Raw genomic sequence first — 17,821 nt, forward strand, 5'->3', positions numbered from 1 at the left:
TCAGAGAGAGTAAGACATCCCATGGGGAGTCAACAAAGTCTAGCACATTGCCTTGAGACAGAAACAAGGCCCTCCCCCTATGTCTAGGCTGAGCAAGGTATCCCTCCAGAGAGAATGGTTTCCAAAAAGCCAGAACAAATGGTAGAGATAAATCCTGGTCTCAGTGCCAGTGGCCCCACAGTCTGCCCTGGGCTGGTGAGTTTTAAATTTTAAATTTACATAACCTAGAATTACCCGAGATGGGAGTCTCAATTAAAGATTGCTAGATCGGATGGGCTTGTGGGACTGTCTGTGGGGGTTGTCTTGATGGTTAAGTGAGGTGGGAAGACTGGCCCTGACCATGAGCGGTTCCCTTTCATGTACTGGGTCCTAGCTGTGTAAGAAAGAAGAAAGCTAACCGAGGGCCACAGCAAGCAGACAGCCCGGGTGCATTCGTTTCTCTCTGCCCTTGACCTGACGTGGTGTGGTGAGCTGTCTGCCCTGCTACTGCTGCGACTCCCTGCAGCCATGGACTGCAACCCAGGTTGTGAGCCAGATAAACCCGCTCCTCCTCTGCGTCTCTCTTCATCTGGGTGTTTATCCCGGCCACAGAAATGAAACTAGAGGCTGGCTGGGCATTGTATCAAGTAACAGGGATTCCATGTAAGCAACTACAGTGACCAAGACCTTGACCTTTAGGAGTCTGGCCTTCCAGAACTGTGCCCATGTCTTAGTAGGGTTTCTATTGGTGTGAGAAAACATGACCCAAAACAAATTGGGGAAGAAAGGGTTCATTTCAGCTTACAGCTTGCAGTGTGCCATCCAAGGTAGTGGGTAGTTAGGAGGTAGGAATTAAGAAAATGAGTCAAAAGACAAACATTTTGGGGTAATTCAGAAAAACTCTATTATGAACACGGCAGCACTTGACTAGTTTTTCTTCCTTTCTGCTGCTGGACACTGAGTTCAGGGCCTCTACGCAGGCTAGACAAGCACTCTTCCTCTGAACTGCCGTCCCAGCCTGTGCTGTGTATTTACAGGAATGATTGAGCAAGAGGGACTCTGCCAAGCTGGATTTAACAGCGTTCTTCTTATCAATGTTAGAGCCAGGAGAGAGAGCAGCTGCTCCATGGCCTCTTGGTCCTAGCAGCCCTGCGTCCTCTGGAACTTCAGCTGGAGAAAGGGGTGTAGCTGGCACTCCTTTCCAGGGAGTGTTGGTCTTGTGCTCCTGAGAACAACTTCATATAAAGTTGGTAAGTTCTAATTGGGAACAATTATGTTTTCTAGTGGCTTTCCCCTCGGAGATAGGGTCTAACGGAGCCCATGCTGGCTTGGAACCAGTTTTGTAGCTGTGGATGGACTTAAGCGTCTGATCCTTCTGCTTCCACCTTCCAAGTGCTGGGAACAAAGGCCTTTGCTGCTGGAATTGCTTTGTGTGGTGAGGCTGGGGATGAAAGCCTGGGCCTCAGACATCCTAGGAGCACAGGCTATGGACTGACATCAGTATGGAGTGCATGTCTGTGTCACTGAGGTCTCAGCGGAAGAGGGCCTCTGGAAAGGCTGTTGTTGATCGGCTTTAGTCAGCTTCACTACGTTCAAGTGGGCTGCAAGCCAACAGTTCCCTGAAACTCCTGTTTATTCAGTCAATGATCTGGTGGAGAGTTCTAAAGTCCAGTATTCTCATCCTTGTAGCAAGGATTCAGAGATGAAAGATAAAAATGCAGGTTAGATTGTCGTAATTTACTGCTGAAAATGTGGATCTGTCTTCCTTTGAGACAAGGTCTTGCTGTGTAGATCCAGCTGGCCTAGAATTTGCCTAGGAGACCAGGCTGGCCTTAGAGTCAGAGATTCACGTGTCTCTGCCTTGAGAGTTCTGGGTCTACAGGTGTGTGCACCATCAGCCTGCGGGTCTGTTCTCACAGTTCTGCAGCACCATGAGGCTTGCCACAGTCCTTGTCTTCTGCTCTTTGTTCATGGGAGTCAGTAGGGATGGCTGGTATTCATTCTTCAAGGAGGCCATACAAGGTAAGAAGTAGAGGTGATGGGCACAGTTAACTGTTCCAGGATGCACGCTGAGCAGAGGCCACATTGTGGTCCAGTGCAGGTTCACATTTAAAACCTAGAACAGAATCAGGGAAGGACTGTGGCTTTATGTGGCTTCTTGACTCTACACTGGTCACTTGGCACCTTCTGAGGGATCCTCAGACAGGGCCACAAGGTTCATTCTGCATTGCTGATACTGATCCAGAGGAGTCGGGACTTCCAGAGAGTCTTCCACAGAGCAAATTCACAGACCGCAAATTTACCAGTGTTGAAGTGTAAGTGAGCACTCAGTATATCCTAGAGACACATGCGCTTAGTAGATGTGCACATACCTGCAGATAGTGCCTTCTACACAATTCCCTTCCTTTTCTAGACAACAACCAAGAACAAGGATGTAGGACTCCTGGACACTCAACATTGCAAGTCCTCGTGTATTTCAATACCACGATTTACTTATGTATTCTACACTGGTCACCCCACCATGTGTTCTCCTCAAACTCTGAGACAAAATACAGCCCAGTTCCCTAAGTTGCTTGTCAGAGATTTCATCACCAGCATGAGAAAGGTAGTTCATATATACACTATTGGTTGTGTTTTTCTTAGTGGCCATAGTTAAAATGCATTCTCCATCTCTTCTCGTGGCACAATCTGTCCCTGGATCTTACCTGTATGATGTCAATGTCACCTCTTGGTTCTCTTACTTGACAGGTCCACCCCTACATTGTGTAGCACACACAGATCTATATGACACACTGCCAAGACTCATCATCTCTCAATCAGTCCAAGTCAAAATAATCCTTGGAGCAGTGCCCTGCTTATGAACACCATGGAAGACATCCCAGGGGACATACATTTCAAAGGATTAAGCTGTCAAGGGGTGAAATGTGGAAATCCACAGAAAGTTTGCATTTTTCCACTTCTTCAATGACCCAAGGCTGACCTTTGTAACTTTCCTTTCTTTATAGGGACTTGGGACTTGTGGAGAGCCTATCGGGACAATCTAGAAGCCAATTACCCAAACTCAGACAGATACTTTTCTGCTCGGGGAAATTTTGAGGCTCAACAGAGGGGAGCTGGGGGCATCTGGGCTGCTAAATAATCAGGTGATGGTCCTGCTGCTTCATGCCTCTCACTGTTCCTACCTGTGGCCTCTCCCACTGTCTGTGCTTGCAGGGTCTGGGTGGTCTGGAGAGAAAGGAAGGGAGGGAAGGATGAGGAGTGGGGATGGATAACACCCACAACGAAACAGTGAACACCAAGATGCGGTCTCAAATCCATCTTGTCACAGGGTGTGAAAAGGACAAGCAGGCTGAGGCCCTTCCCTAAGGGACTGATATTTCCTCTTTCCTGTGGCTAAGTTTTTCTTCCTCCAGTATTTTCTGGGTCATTCCTTGATAGGTGAGGAGGAACCTTTGAGGTGGGGCTGTCTCACTCTGGCATTCATATCCTGTCTCCCTTCCTTGGATTTCAGCACCAGCAAGAAATACTTTCAAGGCCTCCTAAACCGGTATTATTTTGGAATGAGAAACTTTGGACTGGAAAGCCTGGAGTCTACCAAGAAAGCTGAGGAATGGGGCCGAAGTGGCAAGAACCCTAATTACTTCAGACCCAATGGTCTCCCTGAGAAGTTCTGAGCCTCCTACACAGGCTGCACTGAGGGGACTGGGCCATAAGACATATTCCCCTCCACATGACAGTACGTCCTTGTTCTCGGTGTCCACAGGAGCCACGGAGAAGCTAGAGATGGCCAACAAGTACTTTGTGAACGGAATTGTTGATGGAAACTGGGAACTCTCAGAAATATTTTCTGCAAAGAATTGCTATGTATCATCACATAGAAGATGAGTAGAGGAAGAGCTGTGACCACTTGGCACCAGGCTAAAGCCATGCAGGCCCCTCATACAGCCCCAGCCAATCTGCTCCAGCCAGTAGCCCTATCAGCAGGCCCCTTACACAGCCCCACCCAATCTTCTCCAGCCAGTAGCCCTATCAGCAGGCCCCTTACACAGCCCCACCCAATCTTCTTCAGCCAGTAGCCCTATCAGCAGGCCCCTTACACAGCCCCACCCAATCTTCTCCAGCCAGTAGCCCTATCAGCAGGCCCCTTACACAGCCCCACCCAGTCGGCTCCAGCCAGTAGCCCTATCAGCTTCTTCTGTCAAGCAGACCTTTGCTAGCAAAGCCTTGCCAACCTTGTCAGGCTCCTCAGCAAGCAGAGTTTGCTCTCGATGTGCTCTGGTCTGCTGACCACCAGTTTCCTCCTTGATATAGATGAGATGTGTGTCCCAAACCCCAACATCTTCTGGTCATACCTGGGCCTCTCTGTTTTTGTCATCGTTGTTCCCAGGCTTTTCTGTGTAGTGATGCCACTCTGCCTTATCAGTCACGTCCTATGCACAGTCTGACTCCAGACATTGTCATTCATGACCTCTTTTCCTATAGAGAAGAACACTGCTTTGAGAAAGCCTCATCCTACCCTAGGAATCCTATCCTAGACACTGCACTGAGGACCACAGGTAGATCCCAGTTTAGGAGTGCCTGCATAGTGCGCATGAATCCCTAGAGGTATCCCTAGAGCTGTATAAACCTGGTGATGGTACACACTTATATTACTGGCACTGGGGTTGGTAGAGGCTGACAGACCAGAAGCTCAAGGCCAGCCCTGGTTGTATTGTAAGTTGAGGCTAGCCTGGGATATGTGATACCCTGTGTCACAATAAGGCACACACACACACACACACACTGTTTTCTCACAGGGAAGGTTATCAGAAACATACCATGTAGAGGTGAAAAATCAGAGCCTGAAAGATGCACACTTATGTACACACTGGCAAGAAAAACATGGCTCCAATTAAACTAAGATAATGGGCTCTTATCATTCAGATCCTTTATATTATATTCAATGAAAATGTATCTTACTAATATAATGTGTCTGTCTTAGTTGTTTTTGAGTATGTTCAAAAAGAAAGTGTGTGTGTATGTGTGTATGTGTGTGTTTGCATGCGCGTGTGAGAGCATGCCTGACAAAGCTAGAGGAGCAGACTAAAATTTAGTTCTCTTTCCCCTCACTGTTTATTATTTCTTTGAGAATTTCCAATAATTCACTTTATCCTATCATTCCATCCTGACTGACCTTTTCTCAATTGACACAAGCTAGAATTACCTGGGAAGTGGGACCTCAATAGAGAATTGAGTTTCTCTTTCTCCCCTCACCTCTCTCTCTCTCTCTCTCTCTCTCTCTCTCTCTCTCTTTCCCTCCCTCCCTCCCTCCCTCCCTCCCTCCCTCCCTCCCTCTCTCTCTCTCTCTCTCTCTCTCTCTCTCTCTCTTTCTCTTTCACTTTTTCTTTCTTTCAAAGTAAATTCTCACAATATAACCCTGTTTGGCTTAGGACTGATTGTATAGATTAGGTTGTCTCCAAACTCACAAATATTCTCCTGAATGCTGGGATTAAAGCGCAGGTCACTTTGCCTTGCATTGTAGGGCATTCTCTTGATTGATGGTTGTTGTCAGAGGTCATAGGCCCCTGGGACAGTGTGGTCCTTTGGCAGGCCATACTGGGTTGTATAGGAAAGCGGGGCTGAGCAGGGCAGTGGTGCTGCACACATTTAATCCCAGCCCCCAGGAGGCAGTAGCAGGTGGATCTCTGTGTCCAAGGCCAGAATGGTCTACAGAGTGAGTTCTAGGACAGTCAGGTCTCCACAGAGAAACCCTATCTTGAAAACAAAAGCAAAAAACAAAGACAGACAGAAAGAAAGTGGGCTGAGCAAGTCGTAGAGAATAATCTGGTAAGCAGCATTCTTCCATGGCCTCTGATGCCAAGTTACTACCTCAAGTTCTTGCCTTAGTTTCCCCTGAGGATAAACTGTATGTAACCTACAAACCATGTAAACTCTCTCCACCACAAGCTACTTTTGGTCATTGTTTTAGTTACTTTTCTATTGCTGTGACGAAACACCATAACCAAGACATATTATAGAAAAAACATTTAATTGGGGGCTCACTTACAGTTCAGAGGGCGAGTCCATCACAGTGTGGAACCTGGTGCAGGCTGACCATCATGGTGCGGGAGAAATAGCCTAGAGCTTACATGTTAAGATAAAGAGAGAGAGAGAGAGAGAGAGAGAGAGAGAGAGAGAGAGAGAAACACTCACTGGGGATGGTGTGTGGGCTTTTGAAATCTCAAAGCCCACCCAAAAGTGACACACCTTGTCCAACAAAACCACATCTCCTAACACTTCCCAAACAGTTCTACCAACTGTGGACCAAGCATTCAGGTCTATGGACCGATTTCATTCAGGCCACCCCTGTCATGGTGTTTACTACAGCAATAGAAAACTCATTCTCTTCCCCAACTCCTCCCAGGCCCACCCAGCCTTCTCTACCAACCCACCTTTGTGTTCTCTTGAATTATTCTAATCCACCAAACCCAATTTATTCTGCTCATATACACTTGAGTGTGTGGCCATTCACCACAGCATGGCTGACCTAGTAGGGCCTGAACCCTTAAAGAAAAGCCATTCTTCTCCCAGTGGCTATCAATTGCCATCAGCTCCTCGGCTAGGGGGTCTTTGTGTCTCTCTCCCCTCTCCAAGTGGAGATTTTGTCTGATCTGAGCGTGTGCCGATACTGAGCATGCTGTCACTGTCGCTGCTATGTGAGTCTGCATGTGCAAGCAGGGGCTGTGTCTGGAAAAGAGCTTCCTTGCAGTCAGGCACCATGTCTGGCTCTGTTTCGGTAGCACTTGCCATTTTTCAAACTATATTCCTTTGCACTTGGTACATCTGTATCACACCCTCTTCCCCCAAGGCTCAGAGATCATTGCAAAAGAGGAGACAGAAAGACTGAAACAGAGCCAGTTTAGAGTGCTGGCTCAGGAGGCTTCACCACCACGTGCCTTTGTTTTCCCGACACTAGTTTGACTGTGAAGGTAAAATTCTCTCCTCTGCTCATAACACTGGGTCACGAGTGGCTATGGAAAGTCCCTGCTGTCCTGTTTCAGCTCCGGTGGCAGGTCTGCTGTAAGGTGCCCCTCCCACATTTGAGCTAGTTAGCTGTTGGCACACTTGGGGGAGTGAGGGCTCTGGGCCTCCCATGCAAGGGACTTGGAGGTGTCTTGCCACCAGGCCTCCCAGTCTTAGGACTTAGGGAGGGGAATGTCGTAGGGAGGGAGTGTTGCCGGGGCATCAGTGGAGTGTGGGGCTCTCTTATTCACGCTGACATTCTCGGCTGACCTGGGAGTCTCTGCAGAAATGGTGTGCATGGGTGCTCCTGAGAGGAATTTCACCTTCCCACCAGTGCCCTCAGCAATGGAGGTCACTCCTGGAAAGAGAAGCAGCTGCAGCCACTGCTCCCGGGCTAAGGTGCTGATCCCTTCACCTCGCCAATGTTTTCATTCAAAACCTGGTGGTTTTCCAACCCGAGTGAACAAGTGGCAGAGATGAACAGAGCATCGCCCTATCTGCCTGGCACACTATTCCCCCTCACCACACTCCTGTGTGTCAGGCAGGGCATGGCGTCTGCTAGCAGGCTGCCATGCAACCTTATGCAACCTCCTGGGGGCTGAGGAGGTTTGTCCTTCTTTTGTGGGCACGTGAACGCACATGAAGAGATCTAGCTCCACAACTCCTCACAGAAGGACAGCTCTGCTCTGTCAGCTGCTGAAAGTTCCTGCAGTCCCTGTTCAACTCAAATGGCAGGTCGGTCTAAGACACCCCATAAGCATTGTGGGCTAGCTCCCCCTCCACTCCCTCAGTCCTTTCCATATGCACAAAGCAGGAGTGAGAGGTAAGGAGAGGTTGGGACTGAGAGCCTGCGCTCCTGCCTCCTTGAGACCTTGGAGTTCTGGGGCTGGCTCAACTTCTTGTATTAATTCTCCAGGATGTGGGCCAATCAGAGCCTCTTTGTCCTCTCAGCTGCAGGCATGAAGGAAAAGGGTTCATCAGCAGAACTACAAACTTGGCTGCTGAAGAAGACATTGCATAATTCTTAAATTTCCCAGGTTCACATTTTGAAATTTCTAGTTAGGAAGAATTCAGGCTCACACTCAGAGGACATTTATTTTGTGCTACATCTAGACACAAGTTCATTATCTGTGGCGCCCTCCCAAACTTGCAGGCAAGAACTCAATGCTGTGGAGTACTCTATGGGAAATGCAGGTTGTGCCCATTTACAGTAAGTTGGTGTTGCGTCTGCTGTGGGATGCTCCTGTATGTGCTGGAGTGATGCAATGCACTGTGCACCCATCTGTGTTTATTCCAAAATAAACATTTCTTCTCTCAAACATTTGCAGTCCTTTAAAATTCCCTTCTAGTTTCACCTTTAAGTAAATAAGCTTGCAGAATGCACGCATCTCTCTGTATTTATTCACCACCCGGTAAAGGCATCAAGAGAGGTGTCTGGATGATAGCAATACAAGGCAGACAGCGGCCTTCTCCTGAGATCCCATCCCATGAAGACACATTATAAATGAACCAAGGGCAACTTTGTGTGATAATCAAATGAACAAGAAAGAAAAGCATCCCTGGACATACCTGTCCACCCATCCCCCAACACTCAGGCATCTCTTGGAATAAGGGCCGAAAGAAAGGGAGAGGTGAAGGTGACTTGCAGCACAGAGTGATTTCCACACGTGACAGGGCAGTTGCACAGGAGAACTCACAGCCATCGTGACAGCGTGAACAAGACCTGTACAAGCTCAAAGCAGACAAAATCCCAGCACGGAGGGGGTTAGGTGGACACGAAATCCATCCCTAACTCTGAACCCATTGGCATTTGATTGCTTCTAGGAGAGGAAGGCTTTAATGCTATGACCCCTTGTTGACCAACCTCTAGGGAGACGCCATTCCCCAGGAGAAGTTGTCTCATAAGAACTGGACTTGAGGTCCTGATTTCCTTGCTCATGTTCTCCCTCCTTCTGCTCCTCATTTGGACCTTAAGAGCTCAGACCGTTGCTCCAAATTGGGTCTCTGTCTCTCTCTCGATCTATCGCCAGATGAAAGTTCCTGTGCCATTGTCCTTGGCCTCTCGTCAGTTCTCATTGTCCGCCTCATTCAGAGAGTCCGGTTTTATCCCATGTTTTTTCAGTAGCAGTCCAGCTGGCCTTGGTGAGCTCCCAATAGATCGGCCCCACTGTCTCAGTGGTTGGGTGCACCCCTCATGGTCCTGACTTCCTTGTTCATGTTCTCTCTCCTTCTGCTCCTCATTATAACCTTGGGAGCTCAGTCCGGTGCTCCAGTGTGGGTCTCTGGCTCTATCTCCATCCATCGCTAGATGAAGGTTCTATGGCGATATGCAAGATATTCATCAGTATGATTATAGGATAGGTTCATTTCAGGTTCCCTATCCTCAGGTGCCCCAATGAACTAACTGGGGACATTGCCCTGGGCATCTGGTAGCCATTCCAAGTTCAAGTCTCTTGCCAACCCTTAGGTGGCTCCCTTACCTAAGTTATGAGTTTCCCTGCTCCCCTATCCAACCTTCCTTTATCCCCATTCACCCCGATTCCCCCAGTTCCCCTCATCTTCTCCTTCACACTTTTCTCTCCCCATCACCCCTCATCCCCATCCCACCCCACCCCCAAGATTCCAATTTTTTGCCCATCAATCATGTCTATTTCCCATAACTGGGAGGATATCTATATGTTTTTCCTTGGGTTTACCCTCTTGTTTAGCTTCTTTAGGATCACAAATTATAGACTCAGTGGCCCCTATCCATGGCTAGAAACCAATTATGAGTGAGTACATCCCATGTTCTTCTTTTTGGGTCTGGGTTACCTCACTCAGGATCGTATTTTCTATTTCCATCCATTTGCATGCAAAATTCGAGAAGTCATTGTTTTTTACCGCAGAGTAGTACTCTAATGTGTATATATTCCACACTTTCTTCATCCATTCTTCCATTGAAGGGCATCTAGGTTGCTTCCAGGTTCTGGCTATTACAAATAATGCTGCTATGAACATAGTTGGACAAATGCTTTTGTCATATGATAGGGCATCTCTTGGGTATATTCCCAAGAGTGGTATTGCTGGGTCCAGGGGTAGGTTGATCCCAATTTTTCTGAGAAACCGCCACACTGATTTCCAAAGTGGTTGCACAAGTTTGCAATCCCACCAGCAATGGATGAGGGTACCCCTTTCTCCACAACCTCTCCAGCAAAGGCTATCCTTGGTGTTTTTGATTTTAGCCATTCTGACAGGTGTAAGATGATATCTCAAAGTTGTTTTGATTTGCATTTCTCTGATCGCTAAGGAGGTTGAGCATGACCTTAAGTATCTTTTGGCCATTTGAACTTCTTCTGTTGAGAATTCTCTGTTCAGTTCAGTGCCCCATTTTTTAATTGGGTTAATTATCCTTTTAAAGTCTAGTTTCTTGAGTTCTTTATATATTTTGGAGATCAGACCTTTGTCTGTTGTGGGGTTGGTGAAGATCTTCTCCCAGTCAGTAGGCTGCCTTTTTGTCTTAATGACAGTGTCCTTTGCTTTACAGAAGCTTCTCAGTTTCAGGAGGTCCCATTTATTCAATGTTGCCCTTAATGTCTGTGCTGCTGGGGTTATACATAGGAAGCGATCTCCTGTGCCCATATGTTGTAGGGTACTTCCCATTTTCTCTTCTATCAGAGGCGTGCACCCACCCACTGTGACAGTGGAACTGATCTATTGGGAGCTCTCCAAGGCCAGCTGGACTGGGACTGAATAAGCATGGGTTGAAACTGGACTCTCTGAACATGGCGGACAATGAAGGCTGATGAGAAGCCAAGGACAATGGCACTAGGTTTCGATCCTAATACATGAACTGGCTTTGTGGGAGCTTAGCCTGTTTGGATGCTCACCTTCCTGGGCCTGGATGGAAGTGGGAGGACCTTGGTCTTCCTGTAGGGCAGGGAATTTGGACTGCTCTTCAGTATCGAGAGGGAGGGGGAATGGACTGGGGGGAGGAGAAGAGGAGTGGGGATGGGGGAGGGGAGTGGGGGGAGGGGGCAATATGTGGGAGGAGGGGGAGAGAAATGGGAAACGGGGATCAGTTGGAAATTTTAATTAAAAAAGAATAAAAAAAAAGAACTGGACTTGACGAAGGGGGAAAGAAGAGATCTTTAAGTCAGGTGGGTATGGAGGTGAGAGTGGAGTTGTGGATGAGGAGTGATATGATAAGAACACACTGGATCAAATCCTCAGGGAGTTAGTTAAACTGTTCATAAAGAACAAGTTCATATGAAGAGCTCTTCTTACTGCAAAGTCAGCTAGGGTTCCTGGATTGGGAGGACGCTACGGCTAAAGAAATATCAGATGAGAGGAACTGAGACAGAAACACGGGATAGAATTGGGAGGTCTGTCTGGTCATGCTGAAACCGCCAAACAGCCTAGAGTTTATTCCAGGATTAGCTTATAAGCAAAGGCAGAAAATTGCACAGCACAGATGGTCAGTCAGTATCTAAGACAAGACCATTCTGGTCCTTGAGTGAGCAGCCTCCTCTCTAACAGCGTTTGCTGCTCAGACGCAGCCTTACTTTCTATCCTGATGTTCCTGAGGTTTGGAGTCAGCCGTATTCTTTCTAGTAGATAGAATGCTCTTTTCTCATGGGCAAAATGCTCTTTCCCATGGGCTAAATCAGGAGTCTCTCACAGTTCTCAATATTACTGGAAAAAGCAGAGCAGGTAAGCTTTAACTCAAATGACTCATGAGTCAGAATCGACTCCAGATGGAAACTGAGTCATATGTGAACTACCACAAACACCTAGTGCTGCTTCTCCATCTCCAACAGCTGTTTCCTGATGTTTTCTCCCAGCATTCCTGTTCTGTGCTTTGCCACTTTCTGCTTGAACCCCTGTAGCAAAATTAACAACCTGTGGGCCCTGCTCATGCCTGCTTATGGTGTCTTAGTTCTTCATGACTTTGAAGCAAGTTCCCGTACTATTGTCTTGTGTTCCTGGCTTTTCACAGTATCTGAATTAATCTGCTTTATTATCTTTCTTAGTGACTGCTCATGAATAAGCACACTTGAGTCTGGAGAAGTCCTTTCCCAATGTTGAGTTCACCCATGTGGATGCCAAAAGTCAATTTCTGCTGTCCTTTCTCCTATTTAACAGGCCCAGCTTAATTTTGAACTGTAGTTTGAAAGGACATAATCTCAGGTTTTGGATTTGCCATGCACCCCAATGATTATTATATGTTCAGATTTCTTTTTCCAATATTAATGTTCACTCCTTAGACACTGGCCCCACATGATTTGATGGAAAGTGCTTACCTTGATTATTTCCAGTCAGGATGAGGAAGATTCTGGAAGCTCAACATGATGTATTCCTGAGCATAGGTAGATTGCACAATCTGGGGAAATCAGACGGTGTCAAAAGAAATCTTGGCTATGGCCAAGTAGGATTATGCAAGATCAAACAGGGGATTTCCCCTCTAGCCAAGTGACAGTATATATAGGTAGCCCCAGCCACATCTCCTCAGCGAGCAACACAAGCCGCTCACCCGAGGTCTCAGCAGGAACTGTCAGCCCCAGGTGAGTTGTCAGAACTTTCCAGCATTGCTCTTTGCAGACTCTGTTCCACCAGCATTCACTGGCTGTGTTTCCATGCTCGGTCTCTCTCCTGAATCTACCAGATGCATTAGAATTCACAGGAGGCAGTGCTGTTGCCATGGGATTTGTTGTCTGCTTCTGTGTGAATTCAGGGAAGGGTAGGTCAGCCTTCTACAGATAGACTGCAGAGACCTATGATGGCTGTAAAGCCACCACATCCCTCTCCGGAAGCTTCCTATACAGTTGGGTTTTGGCTGGCAAGATCAGAATGCAAAGTACTTTATACTAGGGGTCCATTTGCAAACTCTCAGGCACTGGGAGTCTAATGAAACATGTGGAAATGGGGAGCAAGACACTACCTGGGATCCACTTACATCATCTCTATACATGTGTGTGGATTTCTGTATAAAATCCAGTGGGATTTGGTGTTGGCATGTGAGGACAGCCCAACATTTTAGAAGCATCCTCCACCTTATGAAATGACACGTTCATCCTTGCCTTGTGTTTCCCTGACCCTACAGCAGGATGAAGCCTTCCATTGCCATCATTTTGTGTCTCTTGATCCTGGGAGTTGACAGCCAAAGGTGGTTCGAGTTCATTAAAGAAGCTGGTCAAGGTAAGAGCAAAGGATGGGGGCAGGAGGTTGTATTTGTGGATTCCAAGTATTTACCAGACCAGGGACCACAAAATTCATGACAAACATTCTTGTGAAGTATCCTGGATAGGGGAACATTGTTGCTCTTCCTATGTAGTTCTGAACTTTTATGGTCGGTGTTGACCTCTTTGTGTGAGGATCCCTAGTCTGAGAGCACATAATGTGTGTACAGCAGCTTTTCCACAGGAATATAGGAGCAATCTGTACTTGAAAGATGCAGATTCGCCAGCAGGAGAGGGGATCTGCTGCCCCCTTGTGAAAGGTGATGAACAGCTCACCTCTATGTCTGGGGGCCGTGAAATGTAGAACATCCCACGTGTACAGTGTTCCAGAGGAGGAAGAGGAGGACCAGTAGAGTCCTCAAATACAGTGACAGCAGCGAAGGCTAACTGACCTCTTCACACTGTGAAAAGGCGTTGTCCAACAAGCATTATTTGTTAAAATGGAGTAATGTTTAAATTAACCTGGTGGTGTAAGAGCCCTATCTATCTCTTAAGAAAACTGAGGCCAAAAGCAGACATAAACTATCTAACAAAAACCCGAAGAAGAACAGATGTTATCCCAGGTTGGCCAGCTTCTCAGAGTCCACTAGACAGCTTCCATAACAGAGCGGGGACTTCATGAGCACACACCCACTCTTTACCTGAGAGCGGCAGTTCATGGGTTGGGGAAGGCAGCTGCCTTTAAAGAGAGCTTCAGATCCTCCACCGGCAGATGACCATGACTTACTTTCCTGGATACAGTTCTGCTGGGGCCGAGACACGGGCAGGGAACTATCACCAAGGGAAAGACAACCCACCAACTACAGCACAATAAAAGTTAAATCAACCTAGATATTGGCCTTGCCCTTTTTCCTTAACTCATTACTTCTGAAGATATTTCCCATTTACTGTTAGCTGGGTCTGATTCCTCCACTGCGCAGCTCACCACGCCTGTCCTTGCTTTAGACCTTTTGCTCTTTGTGGCACCTTCCTGAGGAGCAGAGAAGTGAAGATGCTAATAGATGGAGCATCTTCCATGAACATCCCACGTGCATTTTCCCGGTTTTTCTGCATAACCGCCAAGGTGGCTAATACTCTTCCCTGTTCTTGTAGAGGATACAGAAGTTTTAAACCTAGGTGTCCTTTGTCACCTAGAGTTTCTGGTCACCCAGCTTGTTTCAGTCTGTCAGAGAATGCCCTGCTGTCTCCTGCTGATGGAGTGCTGGGAACTGCTCAGGTTGCAGTAGATCCTGAACATCTGTGGACTCAGAGCAGAGCTGCACTCACTCTGCCTGCAGAGCGGGTTCTCCTGTTGCCTGTGCTGGGGGAGAGCTGTGGCTGCAGTGGCGATTGTAGCATTTGGGAGGCTGAGGCAGTGGGATTGTGGGCTTCAGGTCATCCAGGGTCATATAGAGATGCATGCTGACTCTAAAGGAAGAGAACATAAAGAAAGGAAAGGAATGGAGAAAGGAGAGAGGGGAGATGAGGAAGGGAAGAGGCCTCATGTGCTCACACCATATATAGAAGTTTCCCTGGATCATTTCAGAGAGGGCTTCATTATCGTCTGATGACACACCCCTAGAGATCATCTCTCCCCTATATGCTTTCTTGAGCAGCCAAAGACCAATAACAACAGAGCTAAGACAGGAATTCCTCTGAATAAAACTCGCTCCAAATATGCTTCCTCATGGACATGGGGAAGTAAGAACTGTTCATGTCAAGCCATAGTTCTCTGGGCTTGTGAAAGGCTGAAGTCATGGGGATGAGTTGGACAGAAGTTTTCACCCTGCTTTGCCTAAACACAATCTTCCTTGCCATTCTCTTCCCTCTCCAGGAACTAGAGACATGTGGCGAGCTTACTCTGACATGAGAGAGGCCAACTGGAAAGGCGCGGACAAATACTTCCATGCTAGAGGGAACTATGATGCTGCCCAAAGGGGACCAGGAGGAGCCTGGGCTGCTAAAGTGATCAGGTAACAGAGGTCTCAGTGGGTGGAGCTTGACTGCTTTGGACAGTCAGGAGGGGCTCTCCTCTGCATCCCGTGCACACTGCCTGTAGCCTTCCTCTTCTCTGTGTACAGTACTGGGAACGGTTGGCAGTGATACATGAACCCCACCCTCTCTCCCTTGGTGCTGCTCGTCCAGCATGAGGGTGGAATCCTGGGCTGAGTAGGTGCTTGCTCAGGCAGGATCGGTACCAGCCTCTTTCTCTGGTGCTCCTGGGCTCCTAGTACATCCATCTTTTCGAGTGCAGGGTGTGGAGCTATTGTCATCGGATCGGTTATGGATCTTCTTCTTGTCTGTCTTGATTGCAGTGATGCCAGAGAGGGTATTCAGAGGGTCATAGGACGCGGAGCAGCAGACTCAAGAGCTGACCAGTTTGCCAACAGATGGGGCCGGAGTGGTAGAGACCCCAACTACTTCCGACCTGTTGGCCTGCCTAGTAAATACTGAGTTTTCTCTTGATGTTCCCAGCCGTGCAGCCCCCAAGGAAAGAGGCAATTACTGAATTGAATTAGTTCCTAAAATCTGGATCCCTAAGCACCACCAAAATGTTGAATAAATACTTGTGAAATGCAACTTGTCATTGGCATTTTGAAATCGCACAAGATTGTGGGACTTGGGAATGACAAGAAACACCACACCAGCCCCGCTCTCCAGTCGCCTGCAGCATCCACCCTCTGAAGCTTTAGCAGTCGCTGGCCAGGCTGCTCCGTGGGTGGTCGCTGGGCGTGCGGGGAGAACGAGGGCGACACTGCAAGGATAGGGGCGCAAGTGGTTGGCATTGACAGGAGAGGAGAGCTCTAGGTAGCGGCTCGCGAGGACCCGCGATGGGAGCGGCCCGGGAGAAGGCTCCCTACCCTGGGGACAGCGCGGCAGCGACCACTGTGGCGACTCCGGGGCTCTGTGCTCAGGGAACGCGAGGCGCGCCCAGGGGACCGCAGCTGCATTCGCTCGCCCTAGCCGTCCAAACTTCGGGCTCCCTCTGCCAGCCCGCCCTGGGCGCCGGCATCAGCTACTTGAGCGGCCCCAGCCTCCCCTCCGCCAGCTCCGGGAGGCAGGGATGCGACCATGAGATGCTGTCGGGGGCGGGGGGTGGTGGTGTCGGGGACAGCAGCTTGCGGAGCGAGGGGTCAGCACGCCTGGGGGCCCGGGTCGCAGGGGTGCAGCCTCGCCGTGCACGTCCCTCTCAGATTTCCCGGGCCAGCCGAGGTGCCAGGCGCCTTCGGGGTCGCAGAGATGTTGCGGTCGCCGCCCGCGCGGGTCGCCATCTCGGCCTGGGAGAAACTGAAGGATTTCCCCCGGGAATTGGTGCGTGTGAGCCCAAGGCTCAGAGGCAGAAGTGCTTGCAAGGCTCCTTGCAGTTCCCGGTCAGGGTAGCCAGGCGGAGCTGCGCCCCTGCCCCACCTCAAAGATGCCACTTCAAAAGAACAAGAGCTTTTCTGTCAGAAGCTACAGCGGTGCTGTGTACTGTTGGATTTCAGTGACTGTTTCAGACTTGAAGAGCAAAGAAATTAAAATGAGCAACACTGAATCAACTGGTTGAGTGTGTTTCAACTAACTAGTAGTGGTGTCATTGTTGAATCGGCGTATTCTTCTATAGTAAAGATGATCAGTGCTAACATCTTCCGTTCACTCCCTTCAAATGATAATCCAGATTTTGATCCAGAAGACGACGAGTCCACACTCAAGGCCTCTTGGCCTCACATACAGTTGGTGTATGGATTCTTCTTGAGATTCTCGAAGAGTTCTGATTTCCAGCTCAGCATTGCAAATTGATACATCCAACAGAAGTTTGTACAACAGCTCCTGGTGCTTTTTGATAGTGAAGACCCGAGAGAACGCGACTTCCTGAAGTGGGTTCTACATCAGATTCATGGGAAGTTTCTTGGGCTGAGAGTGTTCATCACAAAGCAAATTAACATTTTTCTCAGGTTAATATATGGAACAGAACGTTTCAACACTGTGGCTGAACTCCTTGAGGTCTTAGGAAGTATCATCGGTGGCTGGGCGTCGCCACTGAAAACAGAAAATAAACAATTTCTAATGAAGGTCCTTATTCCTATGCACACTGCTTTGTTTCATGCTCAGCTGGCACACTGTGTCCTACAGTTCCTGGAGAAAGACACAGCATGGACAGAGCCTGTTATCAAAGGACTGCTGAGATTTTGGCTGATACATGCAGTCAGAAAGAGGTGATGTTTTTAGAAGAAATTGAAGAAATCTTAGATGTCATTGAGCCAACACAATTCAAAGCGCATGAAGAGCCCTTTTAAAGCAGATGTCCAAGTGCGTCTCCGGGTCTCATTTTCAGGTCGCAGAAAGAGCGCTGTACTTCTGGAATAATGAATGGATTTTTACTCTGATTGAAGAGAATACTGATAAAATTCTGCCGATGATGTTTGCCGGTTTGTATAAAATTTCCAAAGAACACTGGAATCAGACCATTGTGTACAACGTGCTGAAAACCCTGATGGAGAAGAACGACAAGCTTTTTGGTGATCTTACTAGTTCCTACAAAGCTGAGAGACAGAAAAATGAAAGAATTGGAAAGTGAAGAACTGTGGGAAAAACCTGAAAAGCTGAAGCTAAAGACGGCTCTCAAGAAATAGGACAGCGCATACAACATGCACGGCATTCTCGGC

At 48.1% G+C, this 17,821-nt stretch overlaps 1 protein-coding gene and 1 pseudogene across 1 annotated transcript; both read left to right on the top strand.

The window, feature by feature from the left end:
- The first annotated feature begins 12,480 nt into the window (after positions 1-12,480).
- LOC130865104 (serum amyloid A-3 protein-like) lies at positions 12,481-15,769 on the top strand. The gene is made up of 4 exons (XM_057755987.1): positions 12,481-12,521; positions 13,061-13,155; positions 15,010-15,148; positions 15,491-15,769. Exons 2-4 carry the CDS (start codon positions 13,065-13,067, stop codon positions 15,627-15,629), a joined length of 369 nt encoding a protein of 122 aa, XP_057611970.1. The 5' UTR covers positions 12,481-12,521; positions 13,061-13,064; the 3' UTR covers positions 15,630-15,769.
- Positions 15,770-16,006: 237 nt separating this feature from the next.
- LOC130865121 (serine/threonine-protein phosphatase 2A 56 kDa regulatory subunit alpha isoform-like) lies at positions 16,007-17,788 on the top strand (annotated as a pseudogene).
- Positions 17,789-17,821: the final 33 nt, after the last annotated feature.

This window comes from Chionomys nivalis, chromosome 23, assembly GCF_950005125.1.
Source record: "Chionomys nivalis chromosome 23, mChiNiv1.1, whole genome shotgun sequence".
Lineage (NCBI taxonomy): Eukaryota > Metazoa > Chordata > Mammalia > Rodentia > Cricetidae > Chionomys > Chionomys nivalis.

What these genes read in the sequence shown, in the direction of transcription:
- LOC130865104 (XM_057755987.1), top strand. Translation starts at nt 13,065, where the DNA reads ATGAAGCCTTCCATTGCCATCATTTTGTGTCTCTTGATCCTGGGAGTT. An exon ending in CATTAAAGAAGCTGGTCAAG is followed by an intron (nt 13,156 to 15,009) that starts GTAAGAGCAAAG and finishes TTCCCTCTCCAG; the next exon opens with GAACTAGAGACATGTGGCGA. An exon ending in TGGGCTGCTAAAGTGATCAG is followed by an intron (nt 15,149 to 15,490) that starts GTAACAGAGGTC and finishes TCTTGATTGCAG; the next exon opens with TGATGCCAGAGAGGGTATTC.